Source organism: Anticarsia gemmatalis, chromosome 14, assembly GCF_050436995.1.
Source record: "Anticarsia gemmatalis isolate Benzon Research Colony breed Stoneville strain chromosome 14, ilAntGemm2 primary, whole genome shotgun sequence".
NCBI lineage: Eukaryota > Metazoa > Arthropoda > Insecta > Lepidoptera > Erebidae > Anticarsia > Anticarsia gemmatalis.
The window spans coordinates 7,130,708-7,147,887 of record NC_134758.1 but is presented as its reverse complement, the minus strand read 5'-3'; the positions used below and the strand labels follow the sequence as shown (position 1 = coordinate 7,147,887).

General features: G+C 34.8%; 3 protein-coding genes across 4 annotated transcripts; 1 reads left to right on the top strand and 2 right to left on the bottom strand.

The window, feature by feature from the left end:
* Positions 1-24: 24 nt before the first annotated feature.
* On the bottom strand, positions 25-9,581 carry LOC142978469 (tubulin polymerization-promoting protein homolog). The gene is made up of 4 exons (XM_076122935.1): positions 9,376-9,581; positions 2,652-2,786; positions 2,033-2,314; positions 25-1,096 (listed from the first exon to the last, which is right to left on the bottom strand). The coding sequence occupies exons 2-4, from the start codon at positions 2,769-2,771 to the stop codon at positions 905-907; spliced, it is 594 nt and encodes a 197-aa protein (XP_075979050.1). The 5' UTR covers positions 2,772-2,786; positions 9,376-9,581; the 3' UTR covers positions 25-904.
* A 397-nt stretch (positions 9,582-9,978) lies between these two features.
* LOC142978395 (glycerol-3-phosphate phosphatase-like) lies at positions 9,979-14,890 on the bottom strand. Its single transcript, XM_076122833.1, has 5 exons — positions 14,607-14,890; positions 13,735-13,895; positions 13,355-13,492; positions 12,650-12,993; positions 9,979-12,335 (listed from the first exon to the last, which is right to left on the bottom strand). Exons 1-5 carry the CDS (start codon positions 14,875-14,877, stop codon positions 12,164-12,166), a joined length of 1,086 nt encoding a protein of 361 aa, XP_075978948.1. The 5' UTR covers positions 14,878-14,890; the 3' UTR covers positions 9,979-12,163.
* A 360-nt stretch (positions 14,891-15,250) lies between these two features.
* Dci (Dodecenoyl-CoA delta-isomerase) lies at positions 15,251-16,785 on the top strand. Of its 2 annotated transcripts, none has more exons than XM_076123135.1 (4): positions 15,251-15,400; positions 15,551-15,945; positions 16,031-16,120; positions 16,193-16,785. In XM_076123135.1, the coding sequence occupies exons 2-4, from the start codon at positions 15,577-15,579 to the stop codon at positions 16,466-16,468; spliced, it is 735 nt and encodes a 244-aa protein (XP_075979250.1). In that variant the 5' UTR covers positions 15,251-15,400; positions 15,551-15,576; the 3' UTR covers positions 16,469-16,785. The 2 variants fall into 2 exon arrangements, with proteins under 2 accessions (XP_075979250.1, XP_075979248.1); XM_076123133.1 differs by having other exon boundaries at positions 15,258-15,461.
* The last annotated feature ends 395 nt before the right edge of the window (positions 16,786-17,180 follow it).

Below are 17,180 nucleotides of genomic sequence, written 5' to 3'. Positions count from 1 at the left end.
GTAAGTATTAAATGAAATTCAGAAGCGGATTTAGTGTATTTTATTAATAACAAAATAATTTAAAGATAGATACAGAGCCTAAGGGATAATAAATTTAGGCGTTAGTACCTACCTATTTTATTATTGAGAACCATTAAAAATGAACTTAAAAGTAATGCGTGCGCTTACGTTATATTATGACACATTTGTTTTGAAAATACATTTTAAAATAATATATTTTTTACCTCCTTTACAGGCTTTGTGGGTAGCTCAATCCTTTGTACATTAAAAGGGTTTTTTTGTACTATATTTAGGTAATTATAACATTTATAAGGTTAAGTTTAAAATACAGTAACAAAGTTGCTATGAAAGATTGAACCGATAATTATTAAAAATGTTAAAATCACAGTAAAATTTTAAATAGTTTGTTAAAAATCTAAATCTACACACGACTAGACGTACAGATACACAAAATTATCAGTGATAAATAATTGGAAAACGTTGGACCTTATTTCTAGTTTCATAATATTATTATACTACTTGGGAAGGAATGTCTTTCTGCACAATATATAGGCAGAGGTCGATAAATGCTACAATTTAGTATTATATACTGGATATATTTTGTTTTCAAATGCGAAAGGTATAAGTGCAAAATAAGCTTTATATTTTCTTTCATGATTGAAGGCAGTTATACGAAAACGTTAGGGTATATTTAATTTATATTTTTCAGTTTTACTGGTCTGTTATATTCAAATTTATAAGCCTGGAGTAGATATAATAAAATAATGTTTGTCTCGCTAAAGGATAACACGTCGGAATATCAGTGAACCTTTGGACCTCTTAGGCGCGAAACGGGAAAGTCCCATACGTGATAATCGCCTCATAGACATCTCCGACGTGTTTTTAATATTGGTGCTTTATACAATTAATGGGATTTGTTGTATGTATCCTTGTGTTGGTACCCTGAGACGTAACCCGAGGCATCGACGAGGTCCTTCCTGCCCGCGATGCCCTTACCCTTGCCAGTTTCGTCAAACCTCTGCTTGTGTGATCCCGTGTACTTGCTGGTGTCCGTAAGACGATCAACAGCTGCCGCAGCTGCTGGCGATTTGGTCACCTAAAACCAGACAATCCAAAAGGTAAATAATCGAAAGTGCAAAAAGTAATTACATAGGAAACTCCCACAATTTTACCTACCCCCGGTTTCTGAGTAAATTTAACGGTAGTTTATCTATTCAATAGCGTTTTTTTTGTATGAGTTTTAAGGCTATTGAATAGATAAACTACCGCTAAATGTACCTCAGAAACTGGGGGCTAGTCGTGTCCATCACACAAATATAAGTACTGAATGGCGAAAAGAGAAGAAGTGACCACGTTAACCATTGCACATATACCATACATTAAATAAGTAGAAAAAAATTCGATCTACAAAATCAAACGGCAATGTTCACCGCAGTTATGACTTGTTTTACAGGCAAAATAGGTATTAGATTCGTTAAATACCTAACTACAAGTAGGTGTTACGCTAGGTGGGTGTACTAATACAATGTACATGACATTATTCACGATAGGTACGCTCAATTATCTCGATGACTAACACAACACTAGATAATACATGGACAGGAAAGCAGTGACTGTTTATAGTCACCAAACAGGTATTGTTTTTAAACTATAAATAAACCTTTAAAATTATCGTATAGCTGATAATCACATGAGTGAGTGGAATAATTTTATTTACCTTTAGTAATCTAATGGTACAACCTTCCTACCTTGAGAAGGTCATGGATACGGATTGCACTACTTACAAGTGAATTCTGATGGTGGATTGACTATGCGCTACCTACCTACATAGATATTGAGTATCAGTAAGTAGAATTACATATACGGGGTGTCCCAAAACTCAACGATAATCCGAGACAGGATGAAAGGCCAAGTCATACCGGTTCTAGGAAAAAAAAACCATATAATCTCGGATTATCGTTGAGTTTTGGGACACCCTGTATATCTTAGTAAGTGCTACCCATACAAGTAAAGTAAGTTAAATTAATCTTACGTGTGTCGAAACTCCAGGTTGTCCGCAACTAGTGAGCTTCTTCTTGATCTCATCAAGTTCAATCTTTTTACTTTTAGCCAAATCGTCAAGGAATTTCTGGTAATCGTCAATGCCAAGTTTCAATGACTTCAGTTTCTTGAAGTGGATGGCGGTGTCTGTGGTTGTGATCTTCTTGCCATCGATCACCTTCGCTTGCTTCATCCATTTATCGCTCTGGGAGAGTGTTATAGTCTTGCCATCAGATTTAGGGTCTCCAAACTTTGAAAAGGCTTTGAACGCGTCCTGGAAATGGGTTTTACTTTGTTAATAGGTAGTGACTATAGAAATGTATATAAATTAATGTGATCGTAACATATGGGATGTAATCCACTTGTGCATGACATTAAGTACTTACAAGTAGGTAGTTATATACGCAATGAGCGTGAAATGAAACTTAGTAAGTACACTTGTTACGCACAACAGTCCTTGCTTGAATATGTCTCATTACTGGTAGGTTATATCGCAAAATAGGTAGTATCGCAAAATATCTGGTCGGGATTTTATAATCCGGTACACTTAGGTCAGTCTCCCCATCGTATCTGTGTCGGGACAAACATTTAACAAAAGCTGTTGGACGTACCTTGAATGGTATCGCTCCCTCTTCTTTGTTTGACGTTCCATTGACCGCTCCCGACGCGCTGCCGTTCTCCAGCTTGACGTCCTTCACTTCCTGCGTCACCTGTTCTACGGCGTCAGACATTTTTTCTTCAATTTACTGCAACAAATGCACAGTTTCACTAACCTTATGCAGGCCTATAAGGTTGACAGAGTTAGGGTTGGCTACCTCGTCAAACTCTACATAATACATTTCGAAGAAAGTATTCCAAACATGCGAAGTTTCCTCACGATGCTGTTCTTTGCCAATAGACATTAGTAGGACAATAAAGAAGGTGGATGTATCAACCTTATTTTAAAGCTTGTAAGTAAATTTACAACACGAATTTTAAATCTTTCTCTCGTTTAAGTCTTTCTGTCGTATCTTTAACTCTGTTTTTATAATAGTTTGCGATAATGCATTAAACTCAGTTATTAGGTAGGTATTAACAGCAGCTAGATCGAACTACAACGATGTAAACAAAATATGACAATGTCATGTTATCATTGTAAATTATTAATCGTAGAGGATGATGTCACGTTAAACCAACTAAATGCTCATAACAGAGAGCTGACTTAATTGTAGCTGCATATTCTATACCTATCGCAACATCGTAGGATAACGTAGATCGTAGTGGCTCACGTTCGAGCGCTAAATGCGGCAATTACATAAGCGACCTTGTTAACCAAAAGATTTGCCGGCAACTTGCTGTAAACATCAGCTGAGATTCTAAACTTGCTACCTACATTATAGTCATTTGTTTCGTACTAAACAAAAGTGCTTAAATAAGATTGATGCCTCCCACTGTAACCGTTATGTGTGTAGGCAACACAATTTAAAGTATTACCTAGATGTATCATTCAAATAAGGATATGACCAACACTGATTTGGATATCCTAACTAACCTTGGAAGTTGGTCTAATCCTAGAGACAATGTGGAAATATAAGCACATTCATTTATCAATTCTCTTGACATGTGTGTGGGGGGTTAGGCAATAACAATGATTATGCTGCGCTATTACAGTTCAGGAGATTTAAAGCTGTGGGTGCCCTGACAAGTTTTAAGGTCTAGACCACGTTTTATGACCTACAGATCAAGGTTGATCATATAAGTTGACTCGTTATAGAAGTCAATGATTCATTCAATTTGGTTATAGCCTAGGTATCAATTATTTCAATTAGCAGCGAGTTCGGAATCAGTGGCATCATAGCAAACTATAGACATATGATTCTTTGTTTGCTTCACCCTGTTGTGGGTACTATTATAGATTGTAATATAACTTGAAGACATAAACAAACATTCGTTGGTAGTTCGCCAGATATAAAAAGACGTCCTTCATAAATACATATATTCATCGTAACTATTGTTGGCTATTGGAGTGCTAAAAGGCGCAGTGCGTATTTCAAAACTACAAGGACAAGAAATGTCTATTCGAAGTAACTATATCTAAAACAACATTAATAGACGGGCGCAAAATTTTCTTTTCGCTGTTAAAAATATCGATTTAGAAAGAGATTTGCTTGTGTATAATGTAACTAGCCGTACACGACATTTCTCCTCAGCTTTACGTGCAATGCAAGTAGGTGCTAACTGCACCTAGGCATATTCACGGCTGGCGTGATGAGGTCGTTCGCCGTGCTCTCACTCTCCGACCCAGTTCTAGCTTTAACCCATATTTATACAATTCCGGCCATAGCTCTCGCTTGTATGTGCGTTGTCGCTTTACGGTCAGGTCACAGTATTTATGCTCAGGTAATAACACTGACGCCTTTACAAACTGCAGCTGCACATAGAATATGTACCTGAGATATCTAGAAAGCCATCGTGATATCGCATTTTGATAAACAATAATAAATGCGGTTCTTATCTTATCTTATCCGACTAAATTTGAAGTCCACGTAAGGACACGAAAGAAAGGAAATAAGAATATTTGACATTGATATTTTGGCTTTTACCAACAATCACTCGCATTTCGTAATCAACTAAATGTTAAACGCCTCGCGACTCTACATAATTAATATTTCATACTAGGATTAAGTATTAATAGAGACTCGTCTAACAATATTATTATGTTATTTTTCACATAAATTCACTTCAGTTTAAAGCCGCAGTACATATGTAATTCCGGAGAGTTTGTATAATTATTTGTTGTACTACGCAATATTATGATGGTTCCAACAGAGTAGCCATGCCCCAGTGACCGAGGCTTACGTCATTCCCATCACCATTCATACATTTCCCCTCTAGGGATGAGTCATTCCTATAAAAATATAACGTGTTAATATTAGCTTACATTATTAAAGTTTGGCCTCGCAGACAGTTAAATTAACAAAACTACCCCGCTTTCTTTGGACTAGTTTCGCGTGACTAGAACAAATCAAGGTAACATGTTGGCAAATAACCAGTGGAACAGAAAGCTTTTTTAGGTAGGTAATACTAGGTAGGTACCCCTCACAGTGGGTAAATAAATAGTTCAAGTTTAAATATTTATTATATCTTTGATTTGCAATGACTCTACCCTCTCAGTTAACAGACGTTACATCTACGTTTATAACAGGCAGACTTCGCAAAGGCTCTACTTGTTTCAGACCCCCAGTCTTAACCTTTTCCTTCGGAATGTGTCTTATATTATCTTTTAAGAACTACAAGTCTCATACTCTAACAAACGTCCTTAACGAACCTAATAAATTATGCTATTCAAAAATGGTACAATAGTAGGTAACTCATTGCGTCCTCATCTTGAAACGTGATATGTTTTGCTAATGATATGGGTTATGTATCATCAGGCATTTAAAAATGATCATAGTGATTGTTATGAATTGAGTAATAGGTACCTACTTGTTATTTTAGAGATGTTAGTTTCACAAAAAATGAATTTTATTCCTTCGTATTTCGTTACTTTTAATTTGAAAACTATCATAAAACAAAAACCAGAGTAGGAAACGCGATGTCAGTCTAGTGCGGCAGCGGGTCGGAGGTCGGCTTCAGTTCATATCAAATCATTTTATGCATTTGATGCACTACTTAAATCATTAAATCTAAAGACTTTGGAAAAGCTTTAGGAATTAAGAACAAGATTGTCATTTTACTCATGTCAAACGGCAAAAATTCTAATAAACTTGAGATGAGATGTTCAATTTGGTCCAGGCTATGGAAATAATATACAATCCTCATTAAAATTGTAAAATGAGAACTCAAATGACACGCGCGGCACACCCACCAGCAATTAGCCGAGTAATGGGGTAGAAATACATTATAACTTCGTACCTCTCGGTGCCCACGTAAAGATATAAAACCCAATAATGCAACTGCCAGAAAATTATTAATAGCTTAAAAGTATTTTTGTAATGTCGTGACTATTTCATTTTCATATATTAGTGTCGCACTTGCGGTTACAAATATTAGTCTCATATGCATTATGTAACAAACAACTCTGACAATTCATGCCTTTACCTAAAAGTAAGTAGATATTATTGGGAGCTACTGTAGGTAATGTGGTTTTCAACTTTGCGGAGTACGTAAGTTCTTGATCAATTTCAGCCCGACTAAAGTGTTTAATAAGTAAAGTAATGAGATGCGAACATTGTGAATTATTTAATTATGCTCAAATGCTGAAAATTTGCGTTCTACGAGCGACGTGACTGACACCGCGCCCACCCTCGGCTAGATGTACCTATATAAAAACATAGGCGCCTATATATAGGGACTATAATTAAGTAGGTGTCACATTACACATTCAAGTCGTTAATTAAATTTTACCACCGCCCTACGTAGAAGTAAAATAATGACAAAAAACAACCAGAATGTTAAAGTAACTAATACCTATTTATTACATTTTCATTTGAACCTCGGCAAACTTTAGCAGAACACATTTTACAATCTTTTATTGAAAACGTTATGTAACAAGTCAATAGTTTTGTTTGAGTTGAGCGAACTATCTACGCTTTAAACTACAAATGGAGGGAAATCGGGAAAGTGAGGTAGCGTGCGAAAAACCAGACAGAATGTGAACGGCCTCGCAAGTTTCTATATTGGAGTTAATAGCTAAATGTTCTGCATAAACTTTCCCTGCTGGCTACAATACTAAACTTGTTCTTCGAACCCAGTATGGGCTATGGTGTTTACTTTTAGACTTATTAACACTTATACCAAAGGGGTTTCACTCTTAGGTTGCGTTTAGTTTGGAAGGATTTCTACAGTAGTTTGTTGTGCCTGAGTAGTTTTACTTAATATATGTAAGTACATAGAAACTACAAAATGCGACATCCGCAGCTATTTTATTAATAAACACTAGTGATCAATCTGAGCTTTAGATAATCCAAGCCGTGAGGGTTAGTTCTCAATCAAGTATCTCATGATCGCGTTACCATAGTTACCTCTACTTATTTCTGAAAACAACGAATATTTTTCAAGTAAATATCTAGTCATGTCTGCTGCAACTGCTTTGTGCAAATAAATCTTTAATGCTCAAGGTTTTTCCGTAATAGCCAAACTGTAGAGTATCTATACTCACAACTTGTGTTATTAACAATATTGATCTTTGAACCTAGCACCTTATGCACGTATTGTCTTGGCATTGAGAAGTTGACATCATCGACAAACTAGCTGGAGATCCTAAAATACACTCGGTATAAATAAATGAAATCTAAATGTTTGATGCTTTAGCGATTTTCTATTTTGTGCGTGCTTTTATAAATCTCGTAAAGTTTCAGATGAATGCTAAGAACTGATGACAAATTTTGTTTGGACGTTTACAAGAAATATATTTTAAAGACTCGATCACCATTTACTTAGTAGGCATTAAGTACTTTTAAAGCTAAAGCCGAAATGTATTACTTATACCTAAATGCTAAATGGAAATCAATGTTAGAGACACAAAAGTAGGTAAACAATCTAACTCATTACTCTAATGAGGATAATTTAGCGTAAAACATAATCTATAGAAATATACATCTACGGGTATTTAACACAATGGACAGTAAACAATCTCACGTGTGTTTGTGTTCACAGACGACGTGACATGTTAAATGAACGTAGGTTTATGTAGATTGTTGAGTTACCGGCGTTTATTTATTCTGCCACACTGAAACCTAGCCGCGCGAGGATGTTTAAGAATAGGACATCGAATGTTAATAGTGGTATTTTTTTCTAAAAATTACTTGTGTATAAGTGTTTAAAGGAGAACAAACTTCAACCAAATTCTAGACTGAACTGACGAAAATTTACAAGCTGAATATTTGCTAAATGCCCAATGCATAGTTACAGTTTTCGAATGCTATGTTAAACCGGAAATCGTCTAGATGCGAGTAGAACTTGCAGATAGCTTATAACCAAGATAAATTTTGATAATTATGGCTGAGTTACCATACTCTGAATGAGCATTACATAGGAAGCAATAATATAGATTTTTACCTACCTTAAAATTATTTAACAGGTGACACAGCAAAAACCTTAACAGAAAATTATTAAATAACCAAGTTTTTGTTGGTTTTCTACGTAATGCGATTGGCCTTTTAAATCAGAGATGATCTCATCTCCTAACTGATTTCAAACAGGATTTGAACGACAGCTTCGATTTGTTACTAATATCGTGAAAATTACCATGGCAACATATACTTATTTGTAGGACTGTACGATTTGCAATACCTTAGCTGATATATTACAGCTATTTAACAAATTATTACAACGATATTGGTGGTGTCATAACCGTAACCAAGTCGATAAGTGGCAATAACTAAGATATAAATACTTACCTTGGTTGAATCCAATGGATTACATTTATCTAGCTAGGTATTTTATTTAATTCGTTATCAATATTATAAAAATAAATAAATACATCGACTATTTGGCGTAGGTACCCAAAAGTTCCTTTACATTTTCTAGGAACAGATAATCCTAGACCACCTTAATCTATGCGCGTGGTTATCTAGATAAAAATAACACATCAATGTTTGATTCTATTATGAGAAATTGTTTACGTTATATGGCGACGAAGGTTGTATCAGCTACCGTAACTGTTACTGTTATCAGCATAATTGCAAGATATACGTATTTTGAGTGCGTCGATACTTCAGATAACGTTTTATCTTAGTCAGGAAACTTTTCATTGTTAATCACTTGTTACGTTTATCGTGGATGCATTAACGATATCCAGACTTACCTATTTTTAATAAATAGGTAGCTAGTGACGTCTGGTATTAAAAATATAGGTAGGTACAATAGGTACCTCATAACGCACGCAATGGATTCCATTTGTAACGAATTGGAGCCATTCAAATTATATTTTTATGTGTTTTACAAGTGCATGCAAGTCTCGATATATATACAGTGTAGGTAATAAACGGAAAACGTTTTCCTACTTCAATGTCATGAACATTGTATAAGTAGGGGACCAGACGCGGAAAGTGCCGGGTAATATTTCACCCCTCGCTCCCTTTCTTTGTTTTCCTAAAACTGATGTGAAGGGAGTGTAGCTGTCGATCTAGATGAAAAAGGATACAATACCTTCTGAACATCTTAGAAATATAAAATTATTATTTGTTTAGAAACAATCAGTATTTTGTTATGTTACTATAATACTACCAGGATTTACAAAAATATTTATTTATAAAATTTTAAGATGATGTATCCCATTATGTCATAATTTCATTTAAAAAACCTGTAAAAATTATTTGACTAATAAAAAAGGAAACAATAATAATAACTCACATCAATCAGGCAGGATATGAGCGAAATGATGAGATCACATGAATTAGCGTGTCCGGAGCATGCGCTATTTGTGGCGACGCGCGTCTATCGCGGTTGCACCGATACTGGCGCGAAATATACGCGTATGTAGGGAAGCTAATGTTGACAAGCCCAGCTAGAGATGCGCGGCGCGAAATGCGATACTACACGACGCATGCGCTTCACATCTACTAGCTCCTCTTCGGACTACCGGGTCCGACGTCTCAATGGTTTGTGTCCAATATACGCCTCGTTCCCCATCAGACTAGCGAATGCCATATTTTAATCTATAACAGTTGTTACGTACCACATGGCCTAGTTGCCCTAAATATGTCTTGAGAAGATGTTTTATAGTGCATGCGGATCTGTTCTTATTTCAGCTTACTAATCGTAAAACCAGTATTGCTGTAAGCTAGGAAAGTAAGGCGCCATACTCTGGACAAAAAATTACACAAATACGAGTTTGCCATTCGACATTTCGATTATACATAAGTACATTTTATCTAATAGAGACATAGAGTTACCAAAGTAGGTTGCCTACTTACGAAAGGCAAGGTAAATACACGTAATAAAAACAAATTCTTCTTGAACCATGTAAATATTTTATTAAAAGCAACATTGTACATATTATATATTTCACAATGTAATAAAATATTATTCTCCTCTGTATACGAATGAACACATAGTGACAAGTCAAATGAAAAAAATGCCTGCACTTTTAGACCCAAGTTTAACATTAATTTAATTTATTTATATACACAACAGTCGTGCTACAAGCTATTATAATCAACAAATTGATTACTTCGATCCATACCGAATCAAGACAGATCCGCTTTTTTCTATAAAATAGCTATCAGAGCCAATGGGGGTTCATTGACCTAAAAATAATTGGGTCAATAAGGTTACTGGGATACAAATGCAGGCGACAACCATAAAAATGCAATTTTTGTCATCGATCGCTCCGTTTTATTATTCCCTGAGTACTTGTCACGCATACTTATCGGAAATATTCGTAACGAGGTCATCAATAATAGTAAAAAAATAAACATTAATTTATAAGAATATATCGGCAGCCGCCAATTTAGAAGCAGCAGTAACTTAATGGTTAAAGCATATGTCTTACGGCCGGAGTGGCGCAGTTCAAATAATAATTAGAAGGTTTATACGTAGATAGGAATCTAATGGACATGGTTACGCCAAAATTTTATGATGACCATTGAGAATATTTTTTAAGAAAATACCTATAACACCATGTTTTAAATAATAATTTACGATACAAGACTAAGGTCACTAGGAGTGATTGACAAAATAGCTAATCGGAAAAAATGTTTGCATACATGGATATTGGATACTTTTATAGGTAGGTACATTACACAATGTTACATACACAACAGACTTCAAGTATGTTGATAACTGTCACATGTAATACTGTAATGTTGTTTATTTAGCTATTCAAAGGTATATTTAACTAATATTGTCTATTGTCATAGATGAGCAACATACTATTAGCTTTTCATTAAAAGCAGTTTTTAATTGTATGTATTGTTTAAAAAATAAATATGTAATTCTATTAACAAAAACGTTGGTAACATTTTATACTTTTTAAAAGATAAAATGCTTTTTAGAAGCTTGATTTTATATATATATTATGTCACTCATCTATTGTATATTGACCACATTCAATATATTACATTGTCTAGTATAAGCATCAATAAATAATAATAACAACCACATTATAAATAGAAATAGGATTGCCTCATTTATGCTTATAAACAACAAATTAGGCGATCACTTTTACTACCTAAAATTGTACTAAGTACTTATTTTAGTTACACAGCTATTAAAAAATCACAGGCAGTAAAAAACTTTCACAGCGATTACACATATAGAAAACCTATTGAAAAATAACTGAAAATTTCCTTCAACATTTTCGTTTTGTCCATATACTTAACATTAGACATTTTTGAACATTATCCATTCATAATAATATGACAAATAAATGATTGATAAATTGTTAGATGATCGATCAGAGCATTGCACAAATTCACTACTATGAATCATCATTAGCTCACTACACATTTTTGCAATCTAGTATTAGGCAATTATGCTAATTAAAAATGTATAACACTATACATAACATGGAGATACACTGTTATTTAATTGAATTCCTACTTTTAGTTTAGAATTGACCTATAATTTGCACATTCTACTGTGACTACTTATAACATTATTTACGAATGTAATATAACAACAATAATAGCCACCTTTACACACACACACTCTATCGCGTATGAAACAACAATCGCGCGTGAAAGAACGCGCGTTTAAGGGTCCGTTTACATCTGACGGAAGATGCGTTGGGCGTAGCTTAATTTGTACCGGCTTCGCACCGACGCATAATCGGTTGAATGTGAAAAGTCGAGTGTTTTTCTGATCTGGTGTTACGCGAACGATAATATGCGACGTATGATCCATCAGATACGAACCAACCCTAAAAGGGGTGCGAGGGGAAAGGTAAGACCACGCGCTGCGCTCATCTGTCAAGCTCGTGAAGAAAGCGGCGAGCGAAGACCGCGCAGGCTTTCCCGCGCGCAATCCTGTGCACTGCTAAGAACGTGCGATAGAGTGCGTGTGCAAAGCTGGCTAATGAGTCTAATGTCTTCAAGAAAATGTATTTTATTCACCTGCGATGACAAGTGTGCTACTAATTAAACGAGTGGCAGGTGACGTGTCGTTTGACTCATTACAGTTGCGTGATTGTAAAGTTGCACTATGAAGGTACGAGAGAGAGCAGATCTCCTAGCTTCGGTAATACTACGTCGGGCACCGGCGGTGTCTTCTCGCTGCGAAGCTTCTCTACGTCTTTGGGTGAAGTAACACCGGTTAGGACGAGCAGGGTTTGGAAACCACATCGTACGCCCAACTCTATGTCCGTGTTACATCTGAAAATAAAACGAAAACATAATCAATAACATAGTTAACATCCTGTGTCTGAATAAACTAAATTTTTGCTTTTGAACTATAAGAGGTTTTTAGGAGTTGAGTAGAGGTGTTTAGGCATTAATTTATTTTTTGGTCCACTTTAAAAGAACTAAGAAGTGACGTGCGCGGCAGCTAGTGCTATTGCGTAGGGACATATACATTCTATGTGCTTACTGGCACCGTAGTAACTATTAAGTAATCTGTGCTGGCACATGGGCTTAAGTAACCGAATAAAACCTCTCAAATAAGATTTAATTGTTATACAAATACACACCTGTCTCCAATCATCAAAGTTCGTGCTGGATTCAGGCCACAAGACTCAAGATATTTCCGGACATAATCATGTGGCTTTCCGAGCACTAAAGCCTTCCTCTCAGAGCAAGTCTCCACAGCTCTAACTAAAGTGCCAGTACCAGGTATAACAATAGACCCTCCTTTAGGGAACCTTTCATCTGTGTTTGTTCCTATGAACAAACATTCTTCTGAAGCAAGGTACGAGGCAGCTTTCATGAACTTAGGGTAGCTGACGTGTTCATCAAAACCTACGACTACAGCACCAACTTCAGGATCCAACTCTGATGGTTTCATTGACTTAAAATCTGGTTTTACATGGTCAGGCTGTAAACAAACAATCAAATGGAAAAATTGCAGGAAGAAAAGTATTTAATCAGTAGCTCGATTCTCTATTACTATCGACTACCGAAAACCGACCTGCCATCGAGAAATTTTGTATGAAAATCTTATCAACGCCTCTGACGGGCGTCGCAGAGACTTTTTTGGCAGTACATCCTAAATGTCAAAATTCGATAGCTAGCCAGTTGTCGATAGTCGATAGTGGTAGAGAATCGAGGTACTGAGTGGTTTACTAAAGTTTCGACTTTCAGTTATGTCAGACAAAGTTTAAAAATCAAACTTTTCTGATAGTTGAAATTAGAGTAAATGGGGTAGCAGGGTGAATAGAAGTAGACTAGATACTTACACCTACACCAATGTGCCTAATACCAACAGCCTTCAACTCCTCCCCAATACCATTGGAGCCAAGTAAATATACCTTCTTGGTAAATCCAATACCTTTTAGGTAATGGGCTACTAGGTATGCAGTAGAGAGAATTTCCTCCTGTAACAATAAAAAACATATTAATGAAAACATTTAAAATTAAAAGGATAAGACATTTATAGTGGGAACATTTAGTAAACTGTCTTATTGATCTGTGAAATAGTGTTTACAATTGCCGATCTCCAGGCTGCTTGATTACCAAAGTGCCAGTGTTGCAAAGAGCTATTGGTCTTTAAGAGTTTAGTAACTTGTCTGTAAATGTATGCATGTAGATATTATTATAACAGTTAGTTAACAGTTACCTGAGATGCTATGAAGCCTAGTTGTTGAGCTTTGCTAGCAAATTCACTACGAATTTTAGTTGAGTTATTAGTCACATAAAATATTTTCTTCCCCAACTTGCGGAAATAATTCATAGCATCTGCAGAGCCAGGAATGGCATTGTTATCAATCCAGAGGACCCCTGAAAAACAAAAATGAAATGTTTATGGTTTTATAATGATAATGAGTAAAGTAGAATGTAATTGGAAGGGATTATGTATGCTTAAACATTGCAATTATTGGGTTTTGTGGTATAGGATTAAAAGAACTGCTTGGAAGATTTTAAATAATTTAGGTTTTACAAAACAACATTCTGGCTACTGAAGGGTGACTGGACCTGTGTATTGTCAAGTTCTAGAATAAATTACAAACTATAGCTTGTTCATTAACAAATAGATGTACATAATAATCAGTGTAACTTTAAGCAGTTTTAAACTGAATTAAATAACAGAGTTTACAGTGATGGGTAGCTTTACTAAAAGCTGTGTTAATCCATTTACTATTAAATAATGACTTCTACTATAATATTATTCACTTATTAAGTTTATATTGCATAAGGTTTACAGGATTTACATCATTTATAAGTTAGATTGAGATTAGATTAATATCTTTAGGTAGAGAGAAATGAAAAATTACTCTAAACTATAATATGATGGTAAAGCTTAGATTAATAGTTACGTAACACACTCCAGTCCAGGAAACATGTTATTATTCCAGTAAGGTTAGATTCATATTAGAAATTGCTGTCTTGGTAAATTTATCAATTTCATAAATCATGTTTGTTTATTACGGTGTTGTGACTTTATAACCCTATTACTGGCCATTATTAAAGAGTATTAATTATTTAACTTACCATCACAATCTGTTAAAACTGTGTCAAAGGAATCCAAGAATTCTTTAACCTGATCCTTTGAAGCTTCTTGTAGATTAAACACTGATGACTTAAACATTATGCCGCTGGTATTCAAATATCTTGCTTTGTAATTCACTCTGTTATTGCAACATAGATTCAGTGTTTTTAATTCAAATTGCCTATTAGAATGCAGGAAACGAGATAACAATTTATACATTCCCGTTTTACCATAGAGGGCTGGGTAGGTCAATTTTGTCAAAACAGTTGACATTGACAGAAGAGTTTGTCAATATTTGTCATTGCCTCTACATAGTCAAGTCAGTACACTTATTTTTATCGGTTTTTCGATATCGTTTAGGACTACTAAATATAAAGAATTTATCATTTATAACTGCTAAGCTTCTCTTCTCGTTTGTTAAAGAAAACATTTTATACATTATTTCTAAAGAGATAAAATAAATGTGGAATAGTACGAATTTGCGGGAGGGTTTTTAGCAGAAAGCGCTGTCGAAGAAATATAGGTAATAAAGGGCACATAAAATGTGATCAAGAACAAAATAAGCAAGAAAAGCGCCATTTACGGTTTCTGTTATTACAACAAATGACAGCACCACTAGTTACGTCAAAACTGTGTTGACAGATTGGCAGCTGAGTTTGACATTTGATAACATCAGCAGCAGCTATCTCATAAAAAACGAAATGTCATTTATCAGTAGTATTTACAATTTCAGATAATAAAAATTTGATTACTTTACTCTCGGCAGTACCACCACAAGTACCTACAGATCGCAAAAGTAGATAATTTTTATCACAATTTACTTAGTTCGGCTAATCACCTCTTGCAACTTCTTATTAGTTAGTTACAATAAGTATTTCGGTGTTTTGTTATTATCCACCAAATGAAATCTTAACAAATTTGTTTTGAATGTGACATAAATTTCCAGGACCATAATCAACTATCTTCTAGAACATGGATATAAAGGAGACTATTATAGAGACTCACCGAGAAGGAATACAAGTTGTACAGTACAATAAACCCTATAGGAAAAATGCCATTGATCCTGTTATGTATCAACGTGTGATAAGTATTCTGAACAGTGCAGCTGCAGATGACAGTATCAGTGTGACAGTGTTGACAGGCACAGGAGACTTTTACAGCAGTGGTAATGACTTCTCTGTGCCTGTAGAAGACAGTAAGAACAATTTAAATATTTTAAAAGACTATATAAAGGCATTTATTACATTCCCTAAACTATTGGTAGCTATTGTCAATGGACCTGCTATTGGTATTGCTGCCACAACATTAGCACTTTGTGACCTGGTCTTTGCTTCAGAGAATGTAAGTTTACAAAGTTGTTTCTATTTTTTAAATATATATACATTACCTATCACCTTTTTTTATAAACTATATGTTACTGTTACAGTCCTACTTCTATACACCATTCACAAAATTGGGTATAGTAGCAGAAGGTTGTTCAACATTTACATTTCCCAGACTGATTGGGGATAGAAAGGTAATAAATAACAAGTAAGTTTATTTACAAATAGATTTATAAAGTCTTAATAATGTTTTGTTTAAATTTCAGGCAACAGAAATGTTACTGTGTAATCATAAAATGTCAGCAAAAGAGGCCCTGGATTGTGGGTTTGTTAACTACTTATATAAACCAGAGGACCTACAAAGTAAAGTTTGGGACAAAATAGTTGAGGTGTCCAAACTGCCCAAACATTCTGTGACAGCCACCAAGAAGTTATTGAGAGACACTGTTAGATCAGAGTTATTAGAAACAAATGACAAGGAAATGGAAGAACTTCATACTATTTGGACAATGGGCACATCTGGAGTGAGGAGTAAAATATAAAATTAAGCATAAAGTAACTACTGTCTTATAGATTGTTTTTGGTTTAATGGTTTCTGCATTTTCCCTAGTGTTTGGGATAGTGTAGAAAAATTGTACATTAAGTAGCTATTTTTAATAATTTATGTTGCATTTGTTAGGTAGAAAGCTAATTTGGGTTGGTACCTTCACATTGTATTCAAATATGAGATTTGTAACTAAGACTACTTACCAAAAGTATTCATATAACTGTATAAAATATTATATTTTGTTACAAAGATTGAATCTATTGTATTTTTATGCCCTTGAAGTATTTATAAATAGACAATGTCATTGGCTGACTTTGACTTTAACTTACTGCTGTATATTTAAGATATTATATTCCTACCTACTCCTAACATCAGATTTAGCAGATAGGCTATACAGGTATGCACCTTATAAGATAAATATAAAGTTAAGTACTAATGTATATATTTCTTGTGTAGGTATTTAGGTAAAACATAAGTACATACCTATGTTCCGCATATTACATTTCTTAGACAGAAATTAAGCAGTTTTAATTGTGTTAGGTAGCACACAAAAGTTAGCATCGTGTAACATTAGGGGCAGAGCTAAGGCGACAGTAAGCCCCTGTACATATTAAAATATAACTGACGGCCACTTACTTGGTAATTTCATTCGCCATTGGTGACGAAGACACGCGATGCATTACAACATTTATAAGAAAGTGGTTTAT